The following is a 21,579-nucleotide window of genomic DNA, read 5'->3' as shown; positions in this document are numbered from 1 at the left end:
AGTCAGTCAGTCTATGTGTTACACTGTTCACAGGATGAGTCAGTCAGTCCATGTGTTACACTGTTCACAGGATGAGTCAGTCAGCCTGTGTTACACTGTTCACAGGATGAGTCAGTCAGTCTGTGTTACACTGTTCACAGGATGAGTCAGTCAGTCCATGTGTTACACTGTTCACAGGATGAGTCAGTCAGTCTGTGTTACACTGTTCACAGGATGAGTCAGTCAGTCTGTGTTACACTGTTCACAGGATGAGTCAGTCAGTCCATGTGTTACACTGTTCACAGGATGAGTCAGTCAGTCTATGTGTTACACTGTTCACAGGATGAGTCAGTCAGTCCATGTGTTACACTGTTCACAGGATGAGTCAGTCAGTCCATGTGTTACACTGTTCACAGGATGAGTCAGTCAGCCTGTGTTACACTGTTCACAGGATGAGTCAGTCAGTCTATATGTTACACTGTTCACAGGATGAGTCAGTCAGTCCATGTGTTACTGTTCACAGGATGAGTCAGTCAGTCTATGTGTTACACTGTTCACAGGATGAGTCAGTCAGTCCATATGTTACACTGTTCACAGGATGAGTCAGTCAGTCTGTGTTACACTGTTCACAGGATGAGTCAGTCAGTCTGTGTTACACTGTTCACAGGATGAGTCAGTCAGTCCATGTGTTACACTGTTCACAGGATGAGTCAGTCAGTCCATGTGTTACACTGTTCACAGGATGAGTCAGTCAGTCCATGTGTTACACTGTTCACAGGATGAGTCAGTCAGTCCATGTGTTACACTGTTCACAGGATGAGTCAGTCAGTCTGTGTTACACTGTTCACAGGATGAGTCAGTCAGTCCATGTGTTACACTGTTCACAGGATGAGTCAGTCAGTCCATGTGTTACACTGTTCACAGGATGAGTCAGTCAGTCTGTGTTACACTGTTCACAGGATGAGTCAGTCAGTCCATGTGTTACACTGTTCACAGGATGAGTCAGTCAGTCCATGTGTTACACTGTTCACAGGATGAGTCAGTCAGTCCATGTGTTACACTGTTCACAGGATGAGTCAGTCAGTCCATGTGTTACACTGTTCACAGGATGAGTCAGTCAGTCTGTGTTACACTGTTCACAGGATGAGTCAGTCAGTCCATGTGTTACACTGTTCACAGGATGAGTCAGTCAGTCCATGTGTTACACTGTTCACAGGATGAGTCAGTCAGTCCATGTGTTACACTGTTCACAGGATGAGTCAGTCAGTCCATGTGTTACACTGTTCACAGGATGAGTCAGTCAGTCTGTGTTACACTGTTCACAGGATGAGTCAGTCAGTCCATGTGTTACACTGTTCACAGGATGAGTCAGTCAGTCTGTGTTACACTGTTCACAGGATGAGTCAGTCAGTCCATGTGTTACACTGTTCACAGGATGAGTCAGTCAGTCCATGTGTTACACTGTTCACAGGATGAGTCAGTCAGTCCATGTGTTACACTGTTCACAGGATGAGTCAGTCAGTCTATGTGTTACACTGTTCACAGGATGAGTCAGTCAGTCCATGTGTTACACTGTTCACAGGATGAGTCAGTCAGTCCATGTGTTACACTGTTCACAGGATGAGTCAGTCAGTCCATGTGTTACACTGTTCACAGGATGAGTCATTCAGTCCATGTGTTACACTGTTCACAGGATGAGTCAGTCAGTCCATGTGTTACACTGTTCACAGGATGAGTCAGTCAGTCTGTGTTACACTGTTCACAGGATGAGTCAGTCAGTCCATGTGTTACACTGTTCACAGGATGAGTCAGTCAGTCCATGTGTTACACTGTTCACAGGATGAGTCAGTCAGTCTGTGTTACACTGTTCACAGGATGAGTCAGTCAGTCCGTGTGTTACACTGTTCACAGGATGAGTCAGTCAGTCCATGTGTTACACTGTTCACAGGATGAGTCAGTCAGTCCATGTGTTACACTGTTCACAGGATGAGTCAGTCAGTCCATGTGTTACACTGTTCACAGGATGAGTCAGTCAGTCTGTGTTACACTGTTCACAGGATGAGTCAGTCAGTCCATGTGTTACACTGTTCACAGGATGAGTCAGTCAGTCTATGTGTTACACTGTTCACAGGATGAGTCAGTCAGTCCATGTGTTACACTGTTCACAGGATGAGTCAGTCAGTCAGTCTATGTGTTACACTGTTCACAGGATGAGTCAGTCAGTCTATGTGTTACACTGTTCACAGGATGAGTCAGTCAGTCTATGTGTTACACTGTTCACAGGATGAGTCAGTCAGTCCATGTGTTACACTGTTCACAGGATGAGTCAGTCAGCCTGTGTTACACTGTTCACAGGATGAGTCAGTCAGTCTATGTGTTACACTGTTCACAGGATGAGTCAGTCAGTCAGTCTGTGTTACACTGTTCACAGGATGAGTCAGTCAGTCCATGTGTTACACTGTTCACAGGATGAGTCAGTCAGTCCATGTGTTACACTGTTCACAGGATGAGTCAGTCAGTCAGTCTATGTGTTACACTGTTCACAGGATGAGTCAGTCAGTCTATGTTACACTGTTCACAGGATGACTTAGTCAGTCTAAGTTGTACTGGTCAGTGCGATACAACAGTCTTGGACAGGAAAGAAAAACAACCTGCCAATGAGAGTTTGTTAACCTTCGATATTTTATATTTTTAGATTCCTGTTTGAAAACAAGAGCCAGGAGCATGTGTATTATCGGTGGAAGCTTTTCTCAATTCTTCAGGTGAGAACTACAGTCCAGATGTATAAAGACCAAAAAAAAACTTGACATTAAATAATTATGTTCACGCATTCCTAAATGCCTGTTTCGAATTTTGTTGATGGTATGAAGAACACTGTCTAAAAAAATAATGAATGACTTTGCCAAATGGAATCGGTGGCTTCTTACAATTGTAAAATGTTCCATCATCTGTACATAAGTTAAAAAAAAAAAAAAAAAACTAACTAAAATTGCATGAAATAACAGGTATTGCAGTAAATCCATGTATTAGTTTCCCTGTTTCTTTTACTGTCAGCATTAGAACAGTAGGTTCCAGGTTTATGTATTTATTTATTTATTTATTTTTATTTATTTATGGTGTCAGGGTGACCCACCGAATGAATGGAGAACGGCAGACTTCCGAATGTTTCGAGGAGGCTCTATATGGCGGCCTCCGCTTTTAAATCCTTATCTTCATGGAGAGGAGGAGGTGAAAGACGAGCCCACATCTCCTTCGCAGCAGGAGGAAGAGCTGAAAAAGGGCCAGCTAAAGGCAGAGTAAGTACTAGCTGATCTACAAGGACACTGCAGTCTTAGTCTTTTGGGTTTTATTTAGTCCATGAATTAAGAGTAATCTAATACCCCTTCTCCACTGGCACATCCGACCCGTGAGGGCTCGGTACGGTACGGTTACGGGTGCTTCTCCACTGGCACATCCGACCCGTGAGGGCTCGGTACGGTACGGTTACGGGTGCTTCTCCACTGGCACATCCGACCCGTGAGGGCTCAGTACGGTACGGGTACGGGTGCTTCTCCACTGGCACATCCGACCCGTGAGGGCTCAGTACGGTACGGGTACGGGTGCTTCTCCACTGGCTATTTGTTAAGCCAGGTGAGAACCAAACTGTGAAACTCCAGCCTAACAAGACATCTGAATCCGGCTGCGAGACGAGCCGAGGCAGGGGCGGAGTTAAGGATTTTCATCATTACGTTACGTCAGGCAGTACACTCAGACAAACAACAAACAACATGCCGGGCAGCGAGTGTAATGAGGGAAAAGCACAGCCTTGGGACGCTGTGGAAGTGCAGGCTCTAGTTTCTCTGTGGGCAGATAGAAGTGTTCAGGAAGATCTAGAGTCGTGCGTCAGAAATGAGAAAGTTTGTCCGAATTTCTGACGATTAGAAGCAAATGAACATAAACCGCGGGTATAGTACACTTAACTCACACTCAAAACCACACAATTGTACCAGATTTCTCACCCTTTATCTGTATTAATATAAAGAAAAACAAATGCGGAAAATCGAACAATTCTAAACTTATTTACAAAAAGTCAAACAAAATACTGTACAGTTGTACCATGCATACGCGCAGCTTTATTTTTTTTTTAAGCACCCAAACAAAAAACAACTGGAAAAAAAGACAGCTGTCCTTAAACGGGATATTTTTGGCAAATCATATTTTTAAAACCTTCTTTTTTCCCCTTCAACAGAACTAATTGAACTTTTAGTAAGCTGATATAATCAGTAAGATTTGTGGATTACTGTATAAAGAAATTCCTAAATATATTTACAAAATATAGTGATACAAGATAGAACGGTACCGTTGGTCTATTAACTTTTGTTTGTGCATCTTTTGGCAAACTGAGTTAATAAATTGGAATAACCCAGGCTCCCTTTATCGCACCGCGAGGGCTCGCTACGGACCCAGCGCGGCTCGGTTGTACAGTGGAAAAGAGGCATTAGATCTTGGTCCACATAGTGGCAAGCAAATTTTATTGGGGAAGTGTGTGTGTACCTCCACTGAAAAGCTTCATAGAATGCAATCCTCATTGCTTTAAGTGGAATGACACGTCATGCCGATTTGCAGCAGCTCTGACCAAGTTTGCTGAACCTGTGCATTGGCATTTTCTATCTCTTGGTGATTTAAGCCTTGGCAGGGGATATGTGTGGTTCTTATTACATCTCGATGGAAACATTTCATCACAGGACATTCTTTTTTAAGTGATTATTTTATATTTCCATGATTGTTAAATTGAGCCATGGTTTTGTTTCAGACACAGAGATAAGCTTGAAAACCTATTGCGAGGGCTGAGCCCTCGTAAGGAGGACATAGGAGATGCCATGGTGTTCTGTTTGGAGAAGGCTGAGGCAGCGGAGGAGGTGGTGGGGTGTATTGCAGAATCACTGTCCATCTTACAGACCCCGCTGCAGAAAAAGGTAACCGTAAAGATGAGTTGAGCTTTGTTTGAGATTGCAGTTAGTAAGTACTGGTCAGGATGAGCTGAGCTTCGTTTGAGATTGCAGTTAGTACTGGTCAGGATGAGCTGAGCTTCGTTTGAGATTGCAGTTAGTACTAGTCAAGATGAGCTGAGCTTCATTTGAGATTGCAGTTAGTTAGTACTGGTCAGGATGAGCTGAGCTTCGTTTGAGATTGCAGTTAGTAAGTACTGGTCAGGATGAGCTGAGCTTCGTTTGAGATTGCAGTTAGTACTAGTCAAGATGAGCTGAGCTTCGTTTGAGATTGCAGTTAGTTAGTACTGGTCAGGATGAGCTGAGCTTTGTTTGAGATTGCAGTTAGTACTGGTCAGGATGAGCTGAGCTTTGTCTGAGATTGCAGTTAGTTAGTACTGGTCAGGATGAGCTGAGCTTCGTTTGAGATTGCAGTTAGTTAGTACTGGTCAGGATGAGCTGAGCTTCGTTTGAGATTGCATTTAGTTAGTACTGGTCAGGATGAGCTGAGCTTCGTTTGAGATTGCATTTAGTAAGTACTGGTCAGGATGAGCTGAGCTTCGTTTGAGATTGCAGTTAGTACTAGTCAAGATGAGCTGAGCTTCGTTTGAGATTGCAGTTAGTTAGTACTGGTCAGGATGAGCTGAGCTTTGTTTGAGATTGCAGTTAGTACTGGTCAGGATGAGCTGAGCTTTGTTTGAGATTGCATTTAGTTAGTACTGGTCAGGATGAGCTGAGCTTCGTTTGAGATTGCAGTTAGTAAGTACTGGTCAGGATGAGCTGAGCTTCGTTTGAGATTGCAGTTAGTACTAGTCAAGATGAGCTGAGCTTCGTTTGAGATTGCAGTTAGTTAGTACTGGTCAGGATGAGCTGAGCTTTGTTTGAGATTGCAGTTAGTACTGGTCAGGATGAGCTGAGCTTTGTCTGAGATTGCAGTTAGTTAGTACTGGTCAGGATGAGCTGAGCTTCGTTTGAGATTGCAGTTAGTTAGTACTGGTCAGGATGAGCTGAGCTTCGTTTGAGATTGCATTTAGTTAGTACTGGTCAGGATGAGCTGAGCTTCGTTTGAGATTGCATTTAGTAAGTACTGGTCAGGATGAGCTGAGCTTCGTTTGAGATTGCAGTTAGTACTAGTCAAGATGAGCTGAGCTTCGTTTGAGATTGCAGTTAGTTAGTACTGGTCAGGATGAGCTGAGCTTTGTTTGAGATTGCAGTTAGTACTGGTCAGGATGAGCTGAGCTTTGTTTGAGATTGCATTTAGTTAGTACTGGTCAGGATGAGCTGAGCTTCGTTTGAGATTGCAGTTAGTAAGTACTGGTCAGGATGAGCTGAGCTTCGTTTGAGATTGCAGTTAGTACTAGTCAAGATGAGCTGAGCTTCGTTTGAGATTGCAGTTAGTTAGTACTGGTCAGGATGAGCTGAGCTTTGTTTGAGATTGCAGTTAGTACTGGTCAGGATGAGCTGAGCTTTGTCTGAGATTGCAGTTAGTTAGTACTGGTCAGGATGAGCTGAGCGTTTGAGATTGCAATTAGTTAGTACTGGTCAGGATGAACTGAGCTTCGTTTGAGATTGCAGTTAGTTAGTACTGGTCAAGACACGCATTGGGATCAGTACCAGCATCTTACTGGACTGGAATCTCTAGCTTCACATCACATAGTGTGTTCTCTTCCAACAAGAATGCACTGCTGCATGTTTCTGCTGTCTTCTATCAGTGTGTACAGTTTCTCTCCCATTATAATTAACCCCTGCCTGTCTTCTTTATACAGATTGCAAGACTGTATTTGGTTTCAGACATTTTGTACAACTCTTGTGCCAAAGTTACAAATGCATCCTACTATAGAAAATAGTAAGTGTTTTTCTTCCTTCATAGTTCCATGTAGGCATGATTTGCAAAGCTTTGATTTTATACATTTGTGTTAACTGTGGAGTGGAGATAAAAAAAAAAAAATCTGTTTCTTTTCAGCTTTGAGGTAAAACTCCCTCAAATGTTCGATGATATTGGCGAGGCATACAAAAACATACAGGCAAGACTTCAAGCAGAACAGTTCAAGGTAAACTTAAAGAATATTGCCTCCTGTAGTAAGACTTTCCTCAGCTCTTTAACTTGGATGTACACAGGTAGTAGTCTTTTAACAATACAGCATCAACAGAAGCTTTTTCTTCCCTTGTATCAGGTTTAATACATTATAATACCAGTGTGACTGATATTTCCCTATCTCTGTATTACGGGTCCCCATTTTAATGTGCTGAGAATTCCCCATTTTATTGTTTCACTTATTTTGTGTTTTTTCAAGATATGTAAATATTTAAAATACAACACTTCTAGATAAGCTGCTCGATCCTGGTTTCTTTGCTGTAGGTCACATGGTCTGATTGGAGGTTGAACATCATGAAGTTATCAGAAGGAAAGGGGATATTATTGCTTGTGCTAACAATGGAGTGTAACGTTTCGGTTGAAATTCCTAACCAAAAGCCTTTTTTTTTTTTTTTTTTTTTTTAGCAAAAGGTGATGGCTTGCTTCAGAGCGTGGGAGGACTGGGCTGTCTACCCAGAGCCTTATCTTATTCAGTTACAGAATATTTTCCTGGGACTAGTGAAGACTGGAGAAGAGATAGTGGAAAGATCTATGGTATGTCCGTCCTACACACGTGATGAGTCATCATATTCCTCAGATTGTGCCTGTTTTTTGACATTCTACAAAAACCGTGACATATAGGTCAAATCTGTTTGTTAAGAAAACTGACACATAATCGAGGAGTGTTATAAACCTTCTTAGGCAGTTCTAACTCAGACAGAACCCATTTTTTAGCCATCTCAACTCGAGGTCCAGAAACACAGATCTTGTTCAATGCACTGATACCACTTTTGTGTTAATCAAATGTGTAAAACTCTAGTTATTGTCATTTCTCTAAGAACCACCCTTCTGTTTATTAACCCTTTGCGGTCCTATGTCGGACCTGGTCTGACATTGTAATTTTCCCTTTCCGGGAAAACACTGAAAATAATCTTTACTGGGGGTTGAGCTTTTTCAAAATGTAATATATAAAAATTAGGGTTGTCAGTTAATCGCAGTTAACTTCTGCGATTAACGCGTACATTTTTATTAGATACATTTTTTTAATCTCTTGTCCTCTTGGCATACCGTTATTCATTTCCTGCTGTACCATTTTTATACACTCGAGTGCATGCCAGGAATGAGTGTAGTCATCGTTTGAATATAAAATTAGTCACTGTACCGCATTATGTAGAAAAGCACTCAACCTGAAGGACTTGTGAATGGGAAGCTTATTTAAAAAAAAAAAAAGAAAAAAAAAGTGCTAGGTCATTGGATAGAAAGAGGGTTACTTGTATCTACTGTCAAAGTGAGCTCCAGTATTACAGAAGTGCATTTAGTCTGCTGTAGCACCTGCGTGCTAAACATGGTTTCATTTCTAAAAATAGTAGTTCTCCTGCTACAGTCAACAACAAATGAAACCCGTCACTTTTGACATCGTACTCTTAGAAATTCATGACGATGACTGCAAGCCCATGAATCAAGCTAAGTACCGTACTATAACCAGTGCTGTTGAAAAGTGGATAGCTGCCGACTGCAGACCCTTTAACATTGTAGCTTTGTTTTATTTCAATAAACAATATTATGTACAATTATGGAGGATATAACTGTTACTCATGAATGTTTTGTTTTACTTAGGCAATTTCAAGTTATTAATAAAAAGTAATATAAAATGATTACTAGTACATGAAACTTAGCAGGTATCATCCCGTGTAGATTACAGTTCAGATGCAAAAAATAAATTGCACTCCTGTGTCAACCAAGATGGCGGCCTGATGCATTTTTTGGAAAAACCTTTCACAATATTCTTAGGAACCGGTGAACCGATTGATCCGAATCTTCGCATATGTCCTCAGCAGCCAAACCCGCTTCAAGTTTGCAGGAGTTGCTGTGATACATTTTACTATCAAAATGGCTGCCACCAAATTCGCCAAAACACGCCCAAACATCAAACTGCTTCTGTTTGCAAACCGTTTAACCAACTAACTCCTAACTTGGCAGGTATCATCCTGGGGACAATGGAATTCAAATATGGCAAAATGGTGTTCTTACGTAAAACAAGATGACGGCCAGACCTACGTTTTCTTCATAAATTTAAAACTGCTTCATTGAGAAATTTTTTATTTGATTAACACCAAAGCTGACAATCATCATCCCTGGTATTTGTGCATAAACCAATATGGCCACATGACGCATTTCTTTAAAAACCTTTCTAAATATTTAGTCAAATGTAAAACTAGCTTATAACTCTTTACAGTGCACATAGGTTATGGTTACTATACAACACATTTAGGAACCCATGTATGCTGTATTCAAAAATTACCTTGATTGTGACCTTTGACCTCTCCTTAAGGTTAAATGTAAAATTAGCTTAACTCCTTATAGTGTGTAGCTAGGGTCATGGTTATTATGGTGTTTAAAGTTATAAAACATTGTGAGATAATGAACTAATGCAGTATTTTGAATTGCTCCATAAAACTGATCTGTTGCTGACACTTGCTACAGCTTGCCAAAATTTCCAACTGGTACTGAGCTTGGAAGCCGTAAAACTGCTTGGCTGGTTGGTGTTGGTGTTGTTGTTTATAGCATCAGTAATAATCCAAACTTGAGATGGATGCAGTAATATATTAATTAAATATGCAATGAAAACTGAGATTACAATTTGTAATCTTAAGATTAATCGCTTGACAGCCCTAATTTATATCCAGTAGTCTTCGGCTAAGAGAACACCCTTTGGGAAATAAGCGAAGTGTTCTCTAAGACGGCGTTAACCACCAGACACCAATATGAATTAATAAATAAATAAATAAATAAATATGTATTCCTTGTCATGACGCACGTGCATCAACATATGAAGTTAACAGAATTAAGAGAAAAGCAATAGGCAACTGTATGTTAATAAACTATAATAATAATAAAGTAAGAGACATACTAATGTTAATAAATTGTCAAATTAAATTAACACAGCACCCCTACACACGTTAAATGCAGCAGCAGATCTAGATTAATTATGAATACATGTACAGGAGCAGTATTCAAGACATGCGCAAAATTATTTAACAGAATGTGAAGCAACTCACCAGAACGGGAAAAACCAAATTGCTCAGCGACTTGTGTCTGATTCACGTTTTTTTTCGAGAGCTCGAACAGTTTCCAAATTTTTGTAGCAAGAGAAACAGCGGCGCATTTTGTCGTTTGTTTACGTGCCATTTTGTAGCGATGAGGTGCATTTGTGGAAATCAGAATACAAAACGAGGCCAACCAATAAACATTCTTGTTAGAATGTGGTACGCGTACCAAACCTTGATCTGTGCAATGTCAGAAAGAGGTACACTGTCAGATTTTGGTACAAGTGCAATCAGTTGCGATCAGATGGGTGTTTTCCTATTGTCAACATCATTTTTTTGCAAACTTAAACTGAAAACAGACAATCAATTTCTCTAAAAAGAAAAAACAATTCACGAGAAGTCCACTGCAAAGTTGCACAAGTAAAAAAAAAAAAAATGTGTTGCATATAATAAATATTCGTATACTATTTTCATAATGATGGAAAAATATAATAAATTACATTAAAAATGATGTAAAAGACAGAACAGCATAACGTACCAGATTTGAATGGGCGCTTCCCTGCTTTCTTAACGGAAGTCGTTTAGGCATGCACGAGCAAGCGTAGTGCACGGAGTACCACTTAACATGTACCTGAAAATAACACTACACAGGTAAAAAATTAAAGTTACTTTTTACCTCCGAGTATAGCATCTACTTTGACTTCAATTCAGGTAAAATCTGCCAGTCTGATTTAGACATTGCCGGAACTGTGTATGTAGTGTGTTCTTAAATAGTACATTTAGTATTATTTTTATTATTTGTTTTGCAAAACAGAAACGTTACAGTGATGGCGTGTGCTTGGAACGAGTGGAGATAGTGCAAAGAAATAAATTATATTGGAGACATTCAGGGAGGTCAGCAAAATCAAATTACGTATTATTCAAGAATGCGGTTATAGAAATATATTTCTACAATGCTTAAAAAAACTTAGAACACAGTTTAAAGTAGTAAAGAGAGAGGCTTGTTAAAAGCCAAATAAAGGAACTCCTCGACTCACGACGCTTCGACTTACGACACACAGCACTTACGACTCTTTTGCGTTATTACCCTGCTTTGGCTTCACAATGTCGATACGGCATTTACGACACGGCGAGACACGAGCCATGCGTCATGTGCACACGCTCGGTGTCTGAACTGCAGTACCTGTCATGGGCGCCCTGACTCAGTCACTCTGCGATATTTGCAGATGGGTTTGTGTGGGAGTGTGTTTATTATTATTATTTGTTTATTTAGCAGACGCCTTTATCCAAGGCGACTTACAGAGACTAGGGTGTGTGAACTATGCATCAGCTACAGAGTCACTAACAATTACATTTCACCTGAAAGACGGAGCACAAGGAGGTTAAGTGGCTTGCTCAGGGTCACACAATGAGTCAGTGGCTGAGGTGGGATTTGAACCGGGGGCCTCCTGCTTACAAGCCCTTTTCTTTAACCACTGGACCACACAGGCTCCTTACGTTTACCAGCTGGATTTGTTGTTATGATTGGCTGCAAAGACAACGGGCTAACCAGTGATTGGATAATGTTTTGTTGAGTGGGTTTTTATTGTGCACAGTTTCCTAGTAACTGTAATATTACTCGTGTAATAGAAAATAAAAAAGTACTCGGCGTTAATATCTCCGTCGAGTCAGAGTCTTTTGCTCTGTGACTCGAGTCCGAGTCATGAAAAATGTGTATAGACACACACACACACATTTGAAAGGAGGCATAACTACAGTGTACAAACATTTTAATGTAATTATTTATTTCTTAATGTTTCAGACAAAGCCCTTCTTCAGCTATGTAGAAAGAAAAGTAACCACAGTGCAGTAAACTTGTTATTTTTCAAGAATATCACTGCATGCTGACTGTGCTGATGGTTTCAGACTCCTGATTTGGATGGTGCTCCTCTGGAAGACGTGGACGGGGTTCCTCTGGAGAACGTAGACGGCTCTCCACTGCGGGGAATGCCCTGGGACGCAACCTCCCTGGACGGAGCCCCAGTCGATGACATCGACGGAGTTCCACTCACCTCCGCTATTGACGACATCGATGGGATGCCTTGTATGTTAAACCTTTTAAATACTGCCTGAACATGAAATAGAATGGGCCTTATGTTCAAAGCGTTTCCTTTATTTAACCTAATGTTACACAGTGAGATACAAAACATCTAAAGAGTGCAGAAAAGAATTTGAAAGATATGACTTAATTGTTTGGTTTAGTTGTGTAAAATTAACAACAACTTTCAAAAAACTGGATTTAATTAAAGACTGGAGTAAACTCTTTGAAAATATGGCCCGATATTTATCACACACTGTTCTTGTATTCAAAAGCAAAAGTAACTTCATTTTGGTAGTTTTGGGTGAGATACTACAATAGACTTACACAGCTCCTGAATTTGTTTAACAGTCATATAGGAACAATATAGCTCTGCACAGCATGTTGTGAGCCAGAGGAACTTCACTGTCGATCCAGTTTTAAAATGTGCTCCCAGTCAAATAAAAACCTTGTTTCAGAACTGAGTAGTTTCAGGTCTAAATGTAAAACAAAACAACCTTTGCATTGGAGTAAAGCTTAAAGATTAAGTAGAGGGGTTCTGAAAAATACAGCGTTACACGTCCTACAACTGTTTAAATAACACACCTGTAATTTCTTTTCATTGTTAACATCCTGACAACTTATACACGTATAACTTTAAAGTCAGTTTCAAAGCTCTTTTCACAATGTCCGCTCTAGTGCACTAATAGTGTTAGGGTTATTGCCCACATTGTGCAACAGGTAACACATTAATAACGATCCATGGTGTGGTACAGAACAGAAAGGCTGGAACACTTATGTGGTTTTTTTTCTTTTTTTTTTTTTTCTTTCTTAATCGCTCTTCCTGCAGTGATTTTGGAGAACTGGTTTTAAACCCCAGTCCTGGGACCCAGTGTGTCTGCTGGTTTTTATTTAAGTTACTTATAAAATGTTTTAGCTAACTTGCATAACAATCTGCAAGAGCTGAAAACAATTAAAAATGTTTAATTAAGCACAGTAAGTAAGCACAGTTTAAGTAAGCACAGTTAAGCATCAGTTCAATTAAGGGTCTAGTTAAGTGATTGAGAGCTCAGTTGGAATGAAAACCAGCAGACACAGTGAGTCCTCAGGACCGGGGTTGAAAACCACTGATTTAAAGGACAGATCTCAAACCCCAGTGTGCTAGAGCGGCCATTTTGAAAATAGACTTTAAAGTTATAAGTGTAAAAAGGTGTCTGGATGTTAAACAATGAAAAGAAATTACAGGTACATTATTTATTTAGTAGCAACACGTGGGGACGTGGAACACTATTTTTTGGAACCCCGCTACTTGCTCGATTTAACTCAAACCCCATATGTTTAAATGTTAAATAAAAAATATGTAACTCATGGGGGTTCCCGAGTGGTGCATCCGGTAAAGGTGCTCCGCGTGGCGTGCAGGATGTGCCCTGTAGCCTGGAGGTCGCTGGTTCGAGTCCAGGCTATTCCACTGCCGATCGTGGACGGGAGTTACCAGGGGGCGGCGCACAATTGGCCGAGTGCCGCCCGGGTGGGGAGGGTCAGCCAGAGTGTCCTTGGCTCACCGTGCACCAGCGACCCCTGTAGACTGGCCAGGCGCCAGCGGACCTGCCTGTAAGTTGCACGGAGCTGCGTGGTCTTCCGTCGCTGTAGCTCTGAGGTGGCTGCATGGCAGGGCCTGCAGAGTGAAAAGAAGTGGATGGCTGACGGCACGCTTTTTGGAGGACGCATGCGTCAGTCTTCATCTCCCCTGAGTCAGTGCGGGAGTGGCAACAGTGAGCTGGGTTGAAATAAAAAAAATGAGCTTTCCAACTTGGAGACAATGAGAAAAAAAATAATTACCGATTCCAAATAAAAAAAAAATGTAACTCATATTTGAGTTTGATTTGGTGGTATTAGTTCATGGTTTTAATATTCAAAAGCCATGGCGCATAGGCGCTGGGTGTATAGATTTCTCTTCATGTCTAACACCTTCAAAAACATCTGTATTCATTTGATATTTATAGAGCTGTTATGATTCATGAAATATTCAATATGCCCTACAGTAAACCCTCAATTGTTTATTTGTGCATTTCAGTAAATGACGCAGTTTGCACTAAAGAGAAAAGCTCTCTTCCACTTGCCAAGGTAGCTCTGTCGAAGTGGGAGGTGATTGACGACTCCGAGGTCACAGCACATGGTAATGTGGAAACTGTTTCGTTGTTGTGAATGCTGGGTTCTGAGGGGCGGGTTACACAAGGACGTCACAAGTGCATGTCTGATTTTTAAAACATGCTCATGTTTCTTGGTCTGTTGTTGCTGCCTTCCATCAGGTAGTGTTTTTAGCCAACTAAACTATTTCACTTGCCAATAATCGTAGTCTGTTTTATAGTCTGCTTTCTAGAAAATGTAATGAATTATTACTTTGATTGTAGAACACACTGTATTCTTTTAGGGTAGAATGGGCAACTTCAGCTTACTGCTCTTGTTCTGTGATTTAAATAACTCAGCAACCTGATCTGAATTACAGGGATCACAGTTTAACTGAATGCAGCTCTTAAGTAGAGAACTGTCTTCTCGGCAAAGGACACTGAATTGTTATTGTTTTTTTGTTTTAGTTTGTTTGTTTTAGATACATTTGTATCTTAAAATATTAAGTGTGTCTAAAAATTCCATTTTGAGCGAATCAAACTGTGCATTTCCAATTGATGATACAGGTTAGAGCAGTGTGGAAATATACAGTGGCATGGTGTATGGAGAGGGTGCAATAATGATACAGCTTCCTGTGTGTTTGATGGTCTGTGTTTTTGTATTTATTAAACAGCAAGTACAGAATCAAAATGGGACCTGCTTGATAATCAAGATTCAGAAGAAGAATCGAAAAATCTCATGTAAGCCTTGTTTTTTTATGCTTTCATGTCTATAGTTAGGTAGATAGATATGGGGGGGCGGCACATTGCTGTTGACTCTGTCTATAGTTAGATAGGTTACTAACTCTGAGAGCACATTGCTGTTGACTCTGTCTATAGTTAGATAGATTACTGACTCCGAGAGCACATTGCTGTTGACTCTGGGCCACCTTGGGACTGTCCAACGACATAATCACGTTCCCACAGGTAACCTACACTATGGTTTCCCCTAAAGGTCTTTTAGAAGTCACTTTAATTGCTAATACACTTAAGTGGTGCTCAATTCAAAACCACTGGACATTTCTGAACACATTTTTCTTAGCCTTGAGAAAGCAAGTTCTGTGCATTGCTTGATGATGGTGGGGCAAAAAACCTATTCATATGTTTAAAATGTAAAGACACAGCCCATGCATGTTACCTGTGTGTCTGCCCCGGTGCTATGCAGGGAGGAGGTGAAGGAGGATGCGGAGGAGTCCGAAGAGGACAGCAGTGACTCGGAGCCCTCCACTCCTCAGAAAGATGAGCTGCCTGACACCAAGCCCCCACAGAGCCTCTTCGACTTGTCTGAGGGGAAGAGGGCCAAACTACGAGAACTCGAGGCAAGCACTTCTACTTCTCATCCAACATCTCGGGAAAGCAACTTACCCCCCCTGTTTATGAATAAGATGATGTTTTGTAGATGGTTTTCAGTTTAAGTAGCTTGTAGCCCACTAACAAGAAGACAGCTGCATACAAAGCAAAAAAATGTCAAGTCACAACAAAAGGGAAATAAATGGTTGTTAGTGGTCAATACTGTTCCATGTGTGGTTTAAAGAAGAATAGAAAAGGTATCTAACATTTGCTTAACTAATGGAGTCTTCTTTTTTACAGTTAAAAGTTGTGAAATTCCAAGATGAACTTGAGTCAGGAAAAAGACCCAGGAAATCAGGCATGACGGTTCAGCAGCAGGTGGAGCACTACAGGAATAAACTCTTACAGAAGGTATGCCGTTTCTTACTGTGCGGAGCTCCATTCATGGCTGCAGCAAATATGTGTACATTCGTCAAATATAGATCTAGTTAGTTTTCCTTACAGATGCACTATTTCTGTGGTTTTCTTTATCGATTAGTGATGTTTACAGTAAGGGTGGTGGTGTGTTTTTCATTCTGATAACATATTTACAAATGTATGCCATCTTTATTCCTTGACTTAAGCAAGAAGAAACTAAATCCAGTAGTGGAATGTTATGGCTAATGCCTTTATCAAGGAACGTTTATCTACTTGTCTGCTCCACATTGTTTAAAGCAGTGGTTCTCAAACTGTGGTCCGTGGACCGGCTCCCTTCAGGCGGTCTGTGAAAAGGTTACATAATTACGGAAAGGAAGTGGCAGCATAGTTTATAGATCCATTGCAAACCCCAAATTTGAGACCTTATAAACTCAGCTACAGATGGAGATATTCTCCATGTAGGCATTTTCTTCCTACAAGTTAAAGAAAAAGGTCTTAAGATCTCCGTCATATGTAGTTTTGGAGTGTCTAAAATGTATTCTTTACTAGGAAGTTTTCGTGTATTGCGCTCATGTGCACTCAACACAGCAGCTTGTAAAGTAAGGGATAACACGACAGGGCGTGCGTTGTGTTGCATAAACATGCAGCTGTAGTTGGAGGCACAAAACAAAGCTGTGTCTTCAACCAGCAAAGCTGTATGTTAATGCAACACAACGCACAAGCCCTGGGGTGTTGTTATGCCGATTTATAAAACGGATGCAGTAAAAAAAAAATGGTTTGATTTTCCAAAAAAACAAACAAACAAGTTTATTGTATATCATTCCGCTTCGGTGAAAACAAGTTTAATTTGTAAACCATTAAACTGGAGGTTTTCAATGTTTCCATTTATTGTAATTCATTAAAATGAATGAAGCCTCCGTGCTGGTCTCAATTGCTCCGTAAACAGAGCTGACATAACCTGCAATGTTAGCTTTGTTAGTGACCAAGCATTTTAAAATGCCAATCATGTATTTTTGTTGATAATGAAAAGATACAGAAAAGGAAGCAAAGACAAAGTTCACTATCCACGCATTACTACCGCGATTGAGACGAATAACACAGAGGCTAACATAACAAATTGGAGTACTCTTGACCAGCCGAATTACACACTGAAGCATAGAGTTATCGTAACAGACCGTTTACATTTTCAAGACAAACTGTTTTGAAGTCGATTACCATTTATTTGTTTTATCAAATCAATAAAAACACCAGCTGCTCAAGAATTTGTTTTCTTCGATTTCTAAGTTGTTGACTTGTTAAGTCTTTCTCTTGCTTTTTTTTTTTTTAAACGGAAGTCAATTAATCAATTTAAAAATAAAACTTTTTTTTTCCCCTCTCGGTAAATTAGTGTTAATGAAAAGTAAACTAGAACCGTTCTTTAAAACTCCAATCTTAAAATAACTTTGCTCACAGAAACAGGCCAACCCATCTCATTAAAACAAATAAAGGTAAGTTTACAATTATTCTTAGTATTATAGCAATTTTTTCAATGTGCTTATTTTTCAGTCAGCTATACTGTTTATTGCGTGGTCTGCAGAGATCCAAAAAAAATTCAGGTGGTCCGCGAACAAAAAAGTTTGAGAACCACTGGTTTAAAGTTAAGGATTTGGTTTTCTTTCTTAGACTTTGTATTTTCTTCCAGGAGTGTGAAAAAGATGAGCAGGAAAGGAGAGAGAAGACATCCCAGAAGTCAAAAGACAGAAACAAGAAAGAAGAGAAGAAAGACAAAGAGCGCCTGGAAGAAAGGAGCAAAAACAAGGAGAAGGACAAGAGGCGGAGTAAAGAGTCGAATCACGAGCGAGAAAGGAACAGGGGGAGAAGCCGAGATAAAGAACGGGAGAAAGAGGATGACAAGATGAGGGATCGGTCAGACAGACAACGAGGAGGCAGCTACTCGTCACCTGCAAAGTAAGAAACCCCAAAAATACCAGAGAACCCAGCTTAATGTGTGTCTAAATATGAAACTAACAGAGAACCCCAGCTTCATGTGTGTCTAAATATGAAAATACCAGAGAACCCCAGCTTCATGTGTGTCTAAATATGAAACTAACAGAGAACCCCAGCTTCATGTGTGTCTAAATATGAAAATACCAGAGAACCCCAGCTTCATTTGTGTCTAAATATGAAAATACCAGAGAACTCCAGCTTCATGTGTGTCTAAATATGAAACTACCAGAGAACCCCAGCTTCATGTGTGTCTAAATATGAAAATACCAGAGAACCCGGCTTAATGTGTGTATAAATATGAAACTACCAGAGAACCACAGCTTCATGTGTGTCTAAATATGAAAATACCAGAGAACTCCAGCTTCATGTGTGTCTAAATATGAAAATACCAGAGAACCCCAGCTTCATGTGTGTCTAAATATGAAAATACCAGAGAACCCCAGCTTCATGTGTGTCTAAATATGAAAATACCAGAGAACCCCAGCTTCATGTGTGTCTAAATATGAAACTAACAGAGAACCCCAGCTTCATGTGTGTCTAAATATGAAAATACCAGAGAACCCCAGCTTCATGTGTGTCTAAATATGAAAATACCAGAGAACTCCAGCTTCATGTGTGTCTAAATATGAAAATACCAGAGAACTCCAGCTTCATGTGTGTCTAAATATGAAAATACCAGAGAACCCCAGCTTCATGTGTGTCTAAATATGAAAATACCAGAGAACCCGGCTTAATGTGTGTATAAATATGAAACTACCAGAGAACCCCAGCTTCATGTGTGTCTAAATATGAAAATACCAGAGAACCCCAGCTTCATGTGTGTCTAAATATGAAAATACCAGAGAACCCCAGCTTCATGTGTGTCTAAATATGAAAATACCAGAGAACTCCAGCTTCATGTGTGTCTAAATATGAAAATATCAGAGAACCTTAGCTTCATGTGTCTAAATATGAAAATACCAGAGAACCCCAGCTTCATGTGTCTAAATATGAAATTACCAGAGAACCCAACTTAATGTGTCTCTAAATATGAAAATACTACAGAACCCAGCTTCATGTGTGTCTAAATATGAAAATACCAGAGAACCTTAGCTTCATGTGTCTAAATATGAAAATACCAGAGAACCCCAGCTTCATGTGTCTAAATATGAAAATACCAGAGAACCCCAGCTTCATGTGTCTAACTATAAAAATACCAGAGAACCCCAGCTTCATGTGTCTAACTATGAAATACCAGAGAACCCAGCTTCATGTGTGTCTAAATATTATTATTGTATTACAGCTTGTTGCTGCTGATCTCCACTTAGATGTTTAATATAAATTCTAATTTAATAATAATTCCACAAGAGGGAACCTAACTTGTATGGGTAGTGCTTGTATTAGACATGTACTTTCAACAGCTGAGTTGTAATAGGTTCTCTCTCTCTCTCTCTCTCTCTCTCTCTCTCTCTCTCTCTCTCTCTCTCTCTCTCTCCTTTTTAATAGAACAAAGTCAAGGTCACCTAAAAAGTCCAAGCGGTCCCACTCCCCGTCTCCTGGCAGAAGGTCGTGGAGGTCAAGCTCACGATCACCTCACCGCTCCCACAAAAAATCAAAGAAGAGTAAGCACTGACTAGCAGTGGTGTACATGCACTGAGAAGAGTAAGCAGTGGCCAGCAGTGATGTACATGCACTGAGAAGAGTAAGCACTGGCCAGCAGTGATGTACAGGAACGGCTTTTCCACTTGCTTCAGTGACTGGAAAACCAGCCATTTTATACATGTAGGATTTATTTCTTGTTGTTCTTCAAGAAAATGATTGATTTTCATACCTTAACTGATTCAAGTCAAGCTTTTGGTACGTTTTGTAATTCAGTTTGGGGCATCAATTGTAAAAACGATTTTTCTTTTCTGTCAAAAACCTTGCTGGCTGTTTTAAGTAGAATGTTTCAGTAACATTTCAGAATAAATGTGTCTTCATGAAGTCTGGTAACAGGAAGTAGGCTTGAACTGCTCATACCGCTCCCATCGTCCCAGGTGTGCTCCGCATTAACTCGGAGGAATCGCACTTCCAAATCCAATCAGAAGTGGCGGATTTCTTTTTTAAGAAAGGACACAGTATGTGGGGTTTCATTATGGCCTGACATCAAAAAAATAATAAATAACAAGCATATGCCCATATCTGACACTCCACTCCCAATTTGAAAGTTTTATTTTGTTTTGTTCTTTTAAAAAAGGAAACAAAATGGGTTGTCTTGGATTCATCTTTGTTCTGCCATTTGTTTCTTATCCATGTGCTTGTCCAAATAAACATGTTCCCTTATCAGTGTCTCCCTTTTGTACCTCAAAATGAACTCTGAATGACCTTAATCTTAAAGCATGGCAAACCAAGATTAGGAAATTTTCTGATCTGTTTGTTCTCACAAAGTGATCACTTTTTTGTGCTCAAGGTTTTTTATTTGCTTCTTGGTACCTGATCACTTCATATGTCCGATTTATAGTTAGACCTCTGGAGTAAGACTGGTGTACATCACAGGAAGGGACTTGGTAGCAGAAGAATCATTGTGTTCCTTAGCATTGTATTGACCATCCAAACAAGTTCATGTTAGCAGAGATGATGTTGCTCGTCCTAGTAGAAGGAGAGGAAATCGATTTTGAAGGCTTGGCTGTCACTCATTTGCAAGTACAATGAAGTACTAACGAGTGGAGTCATCAGTGCAGTTACTTGGTAATTCCCTCATTTAAAAACAAATGTGTTTTGAAGTTCTGTTTTAGACCCTTATACCCCTTCTGCACTAGGGGCATAATATTTTGACTATCGATAATTCCACAGCTGTTGAGGTCGACTAATCGAATAGTTGCCCCCCCCACCCCCGCCTCCCATTCAAAATGAGACATTAAATGTGAAATAATGCAATGTGACAGTTATTGCAATTGCAATAAATTCTGAACTTTATTTTAAAATACTTAGCTAACACAACACCTTTAACAACTTTTATTAAATAAACATTAGGCTATTTTCCCACATTCAAACCACACTTAACATATAGCCTACCGGTCTACGTTAAATCAAATCGGAAACATACCTGTGCGTTCGAGTTCCAGTGAATAAAAAATAAATAGCCTATATAGGCAATAGCTTGTTATGTATGTAGCTAGCTTAATAATATTAATAAATAAATGAATGAACAAAAAGACCTGAGTGGCATTAACCCACTAGCTTTCCAGGGAAGCAAAAACAAATCCTAACAAAAACTTTAGGAATAATTAGGGTAGCAATGTCAATTATTATTATCATGTTCACTTATTCTTGTTTTTAAAAAAAATCAGCATGTCCACATGGTCCAGAAGAAGATGAGTGCGCAGTCTGTTGACTATCAGGCGCGCAGCAGAGAAAACTCTCAGCTGGTACAGAAGTTGCTGGGATGCACAGGTAGGCTTTCGCAAGCCGTGATAATTTCCTGTATCTGCTTTCATTCACCTTCCACCATGCCTGAGGGTCTTCATAGGGAGGAATGCACTCATCTTGTGTGTACTTTTCCAGTTCCGTTTGTAGAGAGGTTGTGGCGTCTGTGTAGTACTCATCTCCGAATAAAGTAGCCACAGGAGAATCCTCGTCA

General features: G+C 40.2%; 1 protein-coding gene across 2 annotated transcripts in view; it reads left to right on the top strand.

Annotated features, from left to right (window-relative positions):
- The window catches only part of LOC117963432 (U2 snRNP-associated SURP motif-containing protein-like), a 29,684-nt gene extending 9,399 nt beyond the window's left edge, over positions 1 to 20,285 (top strand). For both annotated transcript variants that reach the window (XM_058989001.1, XM_058989000.1), the window contains exons 12-24: positions 2,675 to 2,741; positions 3,103 to 3,275; positions 4,772 to 4,934; positions 6,713 to 6,792; positions 6,910 to 6,997; positions 7,447 to 7,575; positions 11,973 to 12,150; positions 14,198 to 14,299; positions 14,924 to 14,990; positions 15,454 to 15,607; positions 15,879 to 15,989; positions 17,677 to 17,942; positions 19,467 to 20,285. In XM_058989001.1, the coding sequence (XP_058844984.1) occupies positions 2,675 to 2,741; positions 3,103 to 3,275; positions 4,772 to 4,934; positions 6,713 to 6,792; positions 6,910 to 6,997; positions 7,447 to 7,575; positions 11,973 to 12,150; positions 14,198 to 14,299; positions 14,924 to 14,990; positions 15,454 to 15,607; positions 15,879 to 15,989; positions 17,677 to 17,942; positions 19,467 to 19,593 (1,705 nt within the window). In that variant the 3' untranslated portion in view covers positions 19,594 to 20,285. The remainder of the gene's footprint in view (positions 1 to 2,674; positions 2,742 to 3,102; positions 3,276 to 4,771; positions 4,935 to 6,712; positions 6,793 to 6,909; positions 6,998 to 7,446; positions 7,576 to 11,972; positions 12,151 to 14,197; positions 14,300 to 14,923; positions 14,991 to 15,453; positions 15,608 to 15,878; positions 15,990 to 17,676; positions 17,943 to 19,466) is intronic.
- The last annotated feature ends 1,294 nt before the right edge of the window (positions 20,286 to 21,579 follow it).

This window comes from Acipenser ruthenus, chromosome 16 (assembly GCF_902713425.1).
Source record: "Acipenser ruthenus chromosome 16, fAciRut3.2 maternal haplotype, whole genome shotgun sequence".
NCBI classification, from domain to species: domain Eukaryota; kingdom Metazoa; phylum Chordata; class Actinopteri; order Acipenseriformes; family Acipenseridae; genus Acipenser; species Acipenser ruthenus.
The sequence above is the reverse complement of the archived record's forward strand: the minus strand, read 5'-3'. Positions and strand labels throughout refer to the sequence as shown.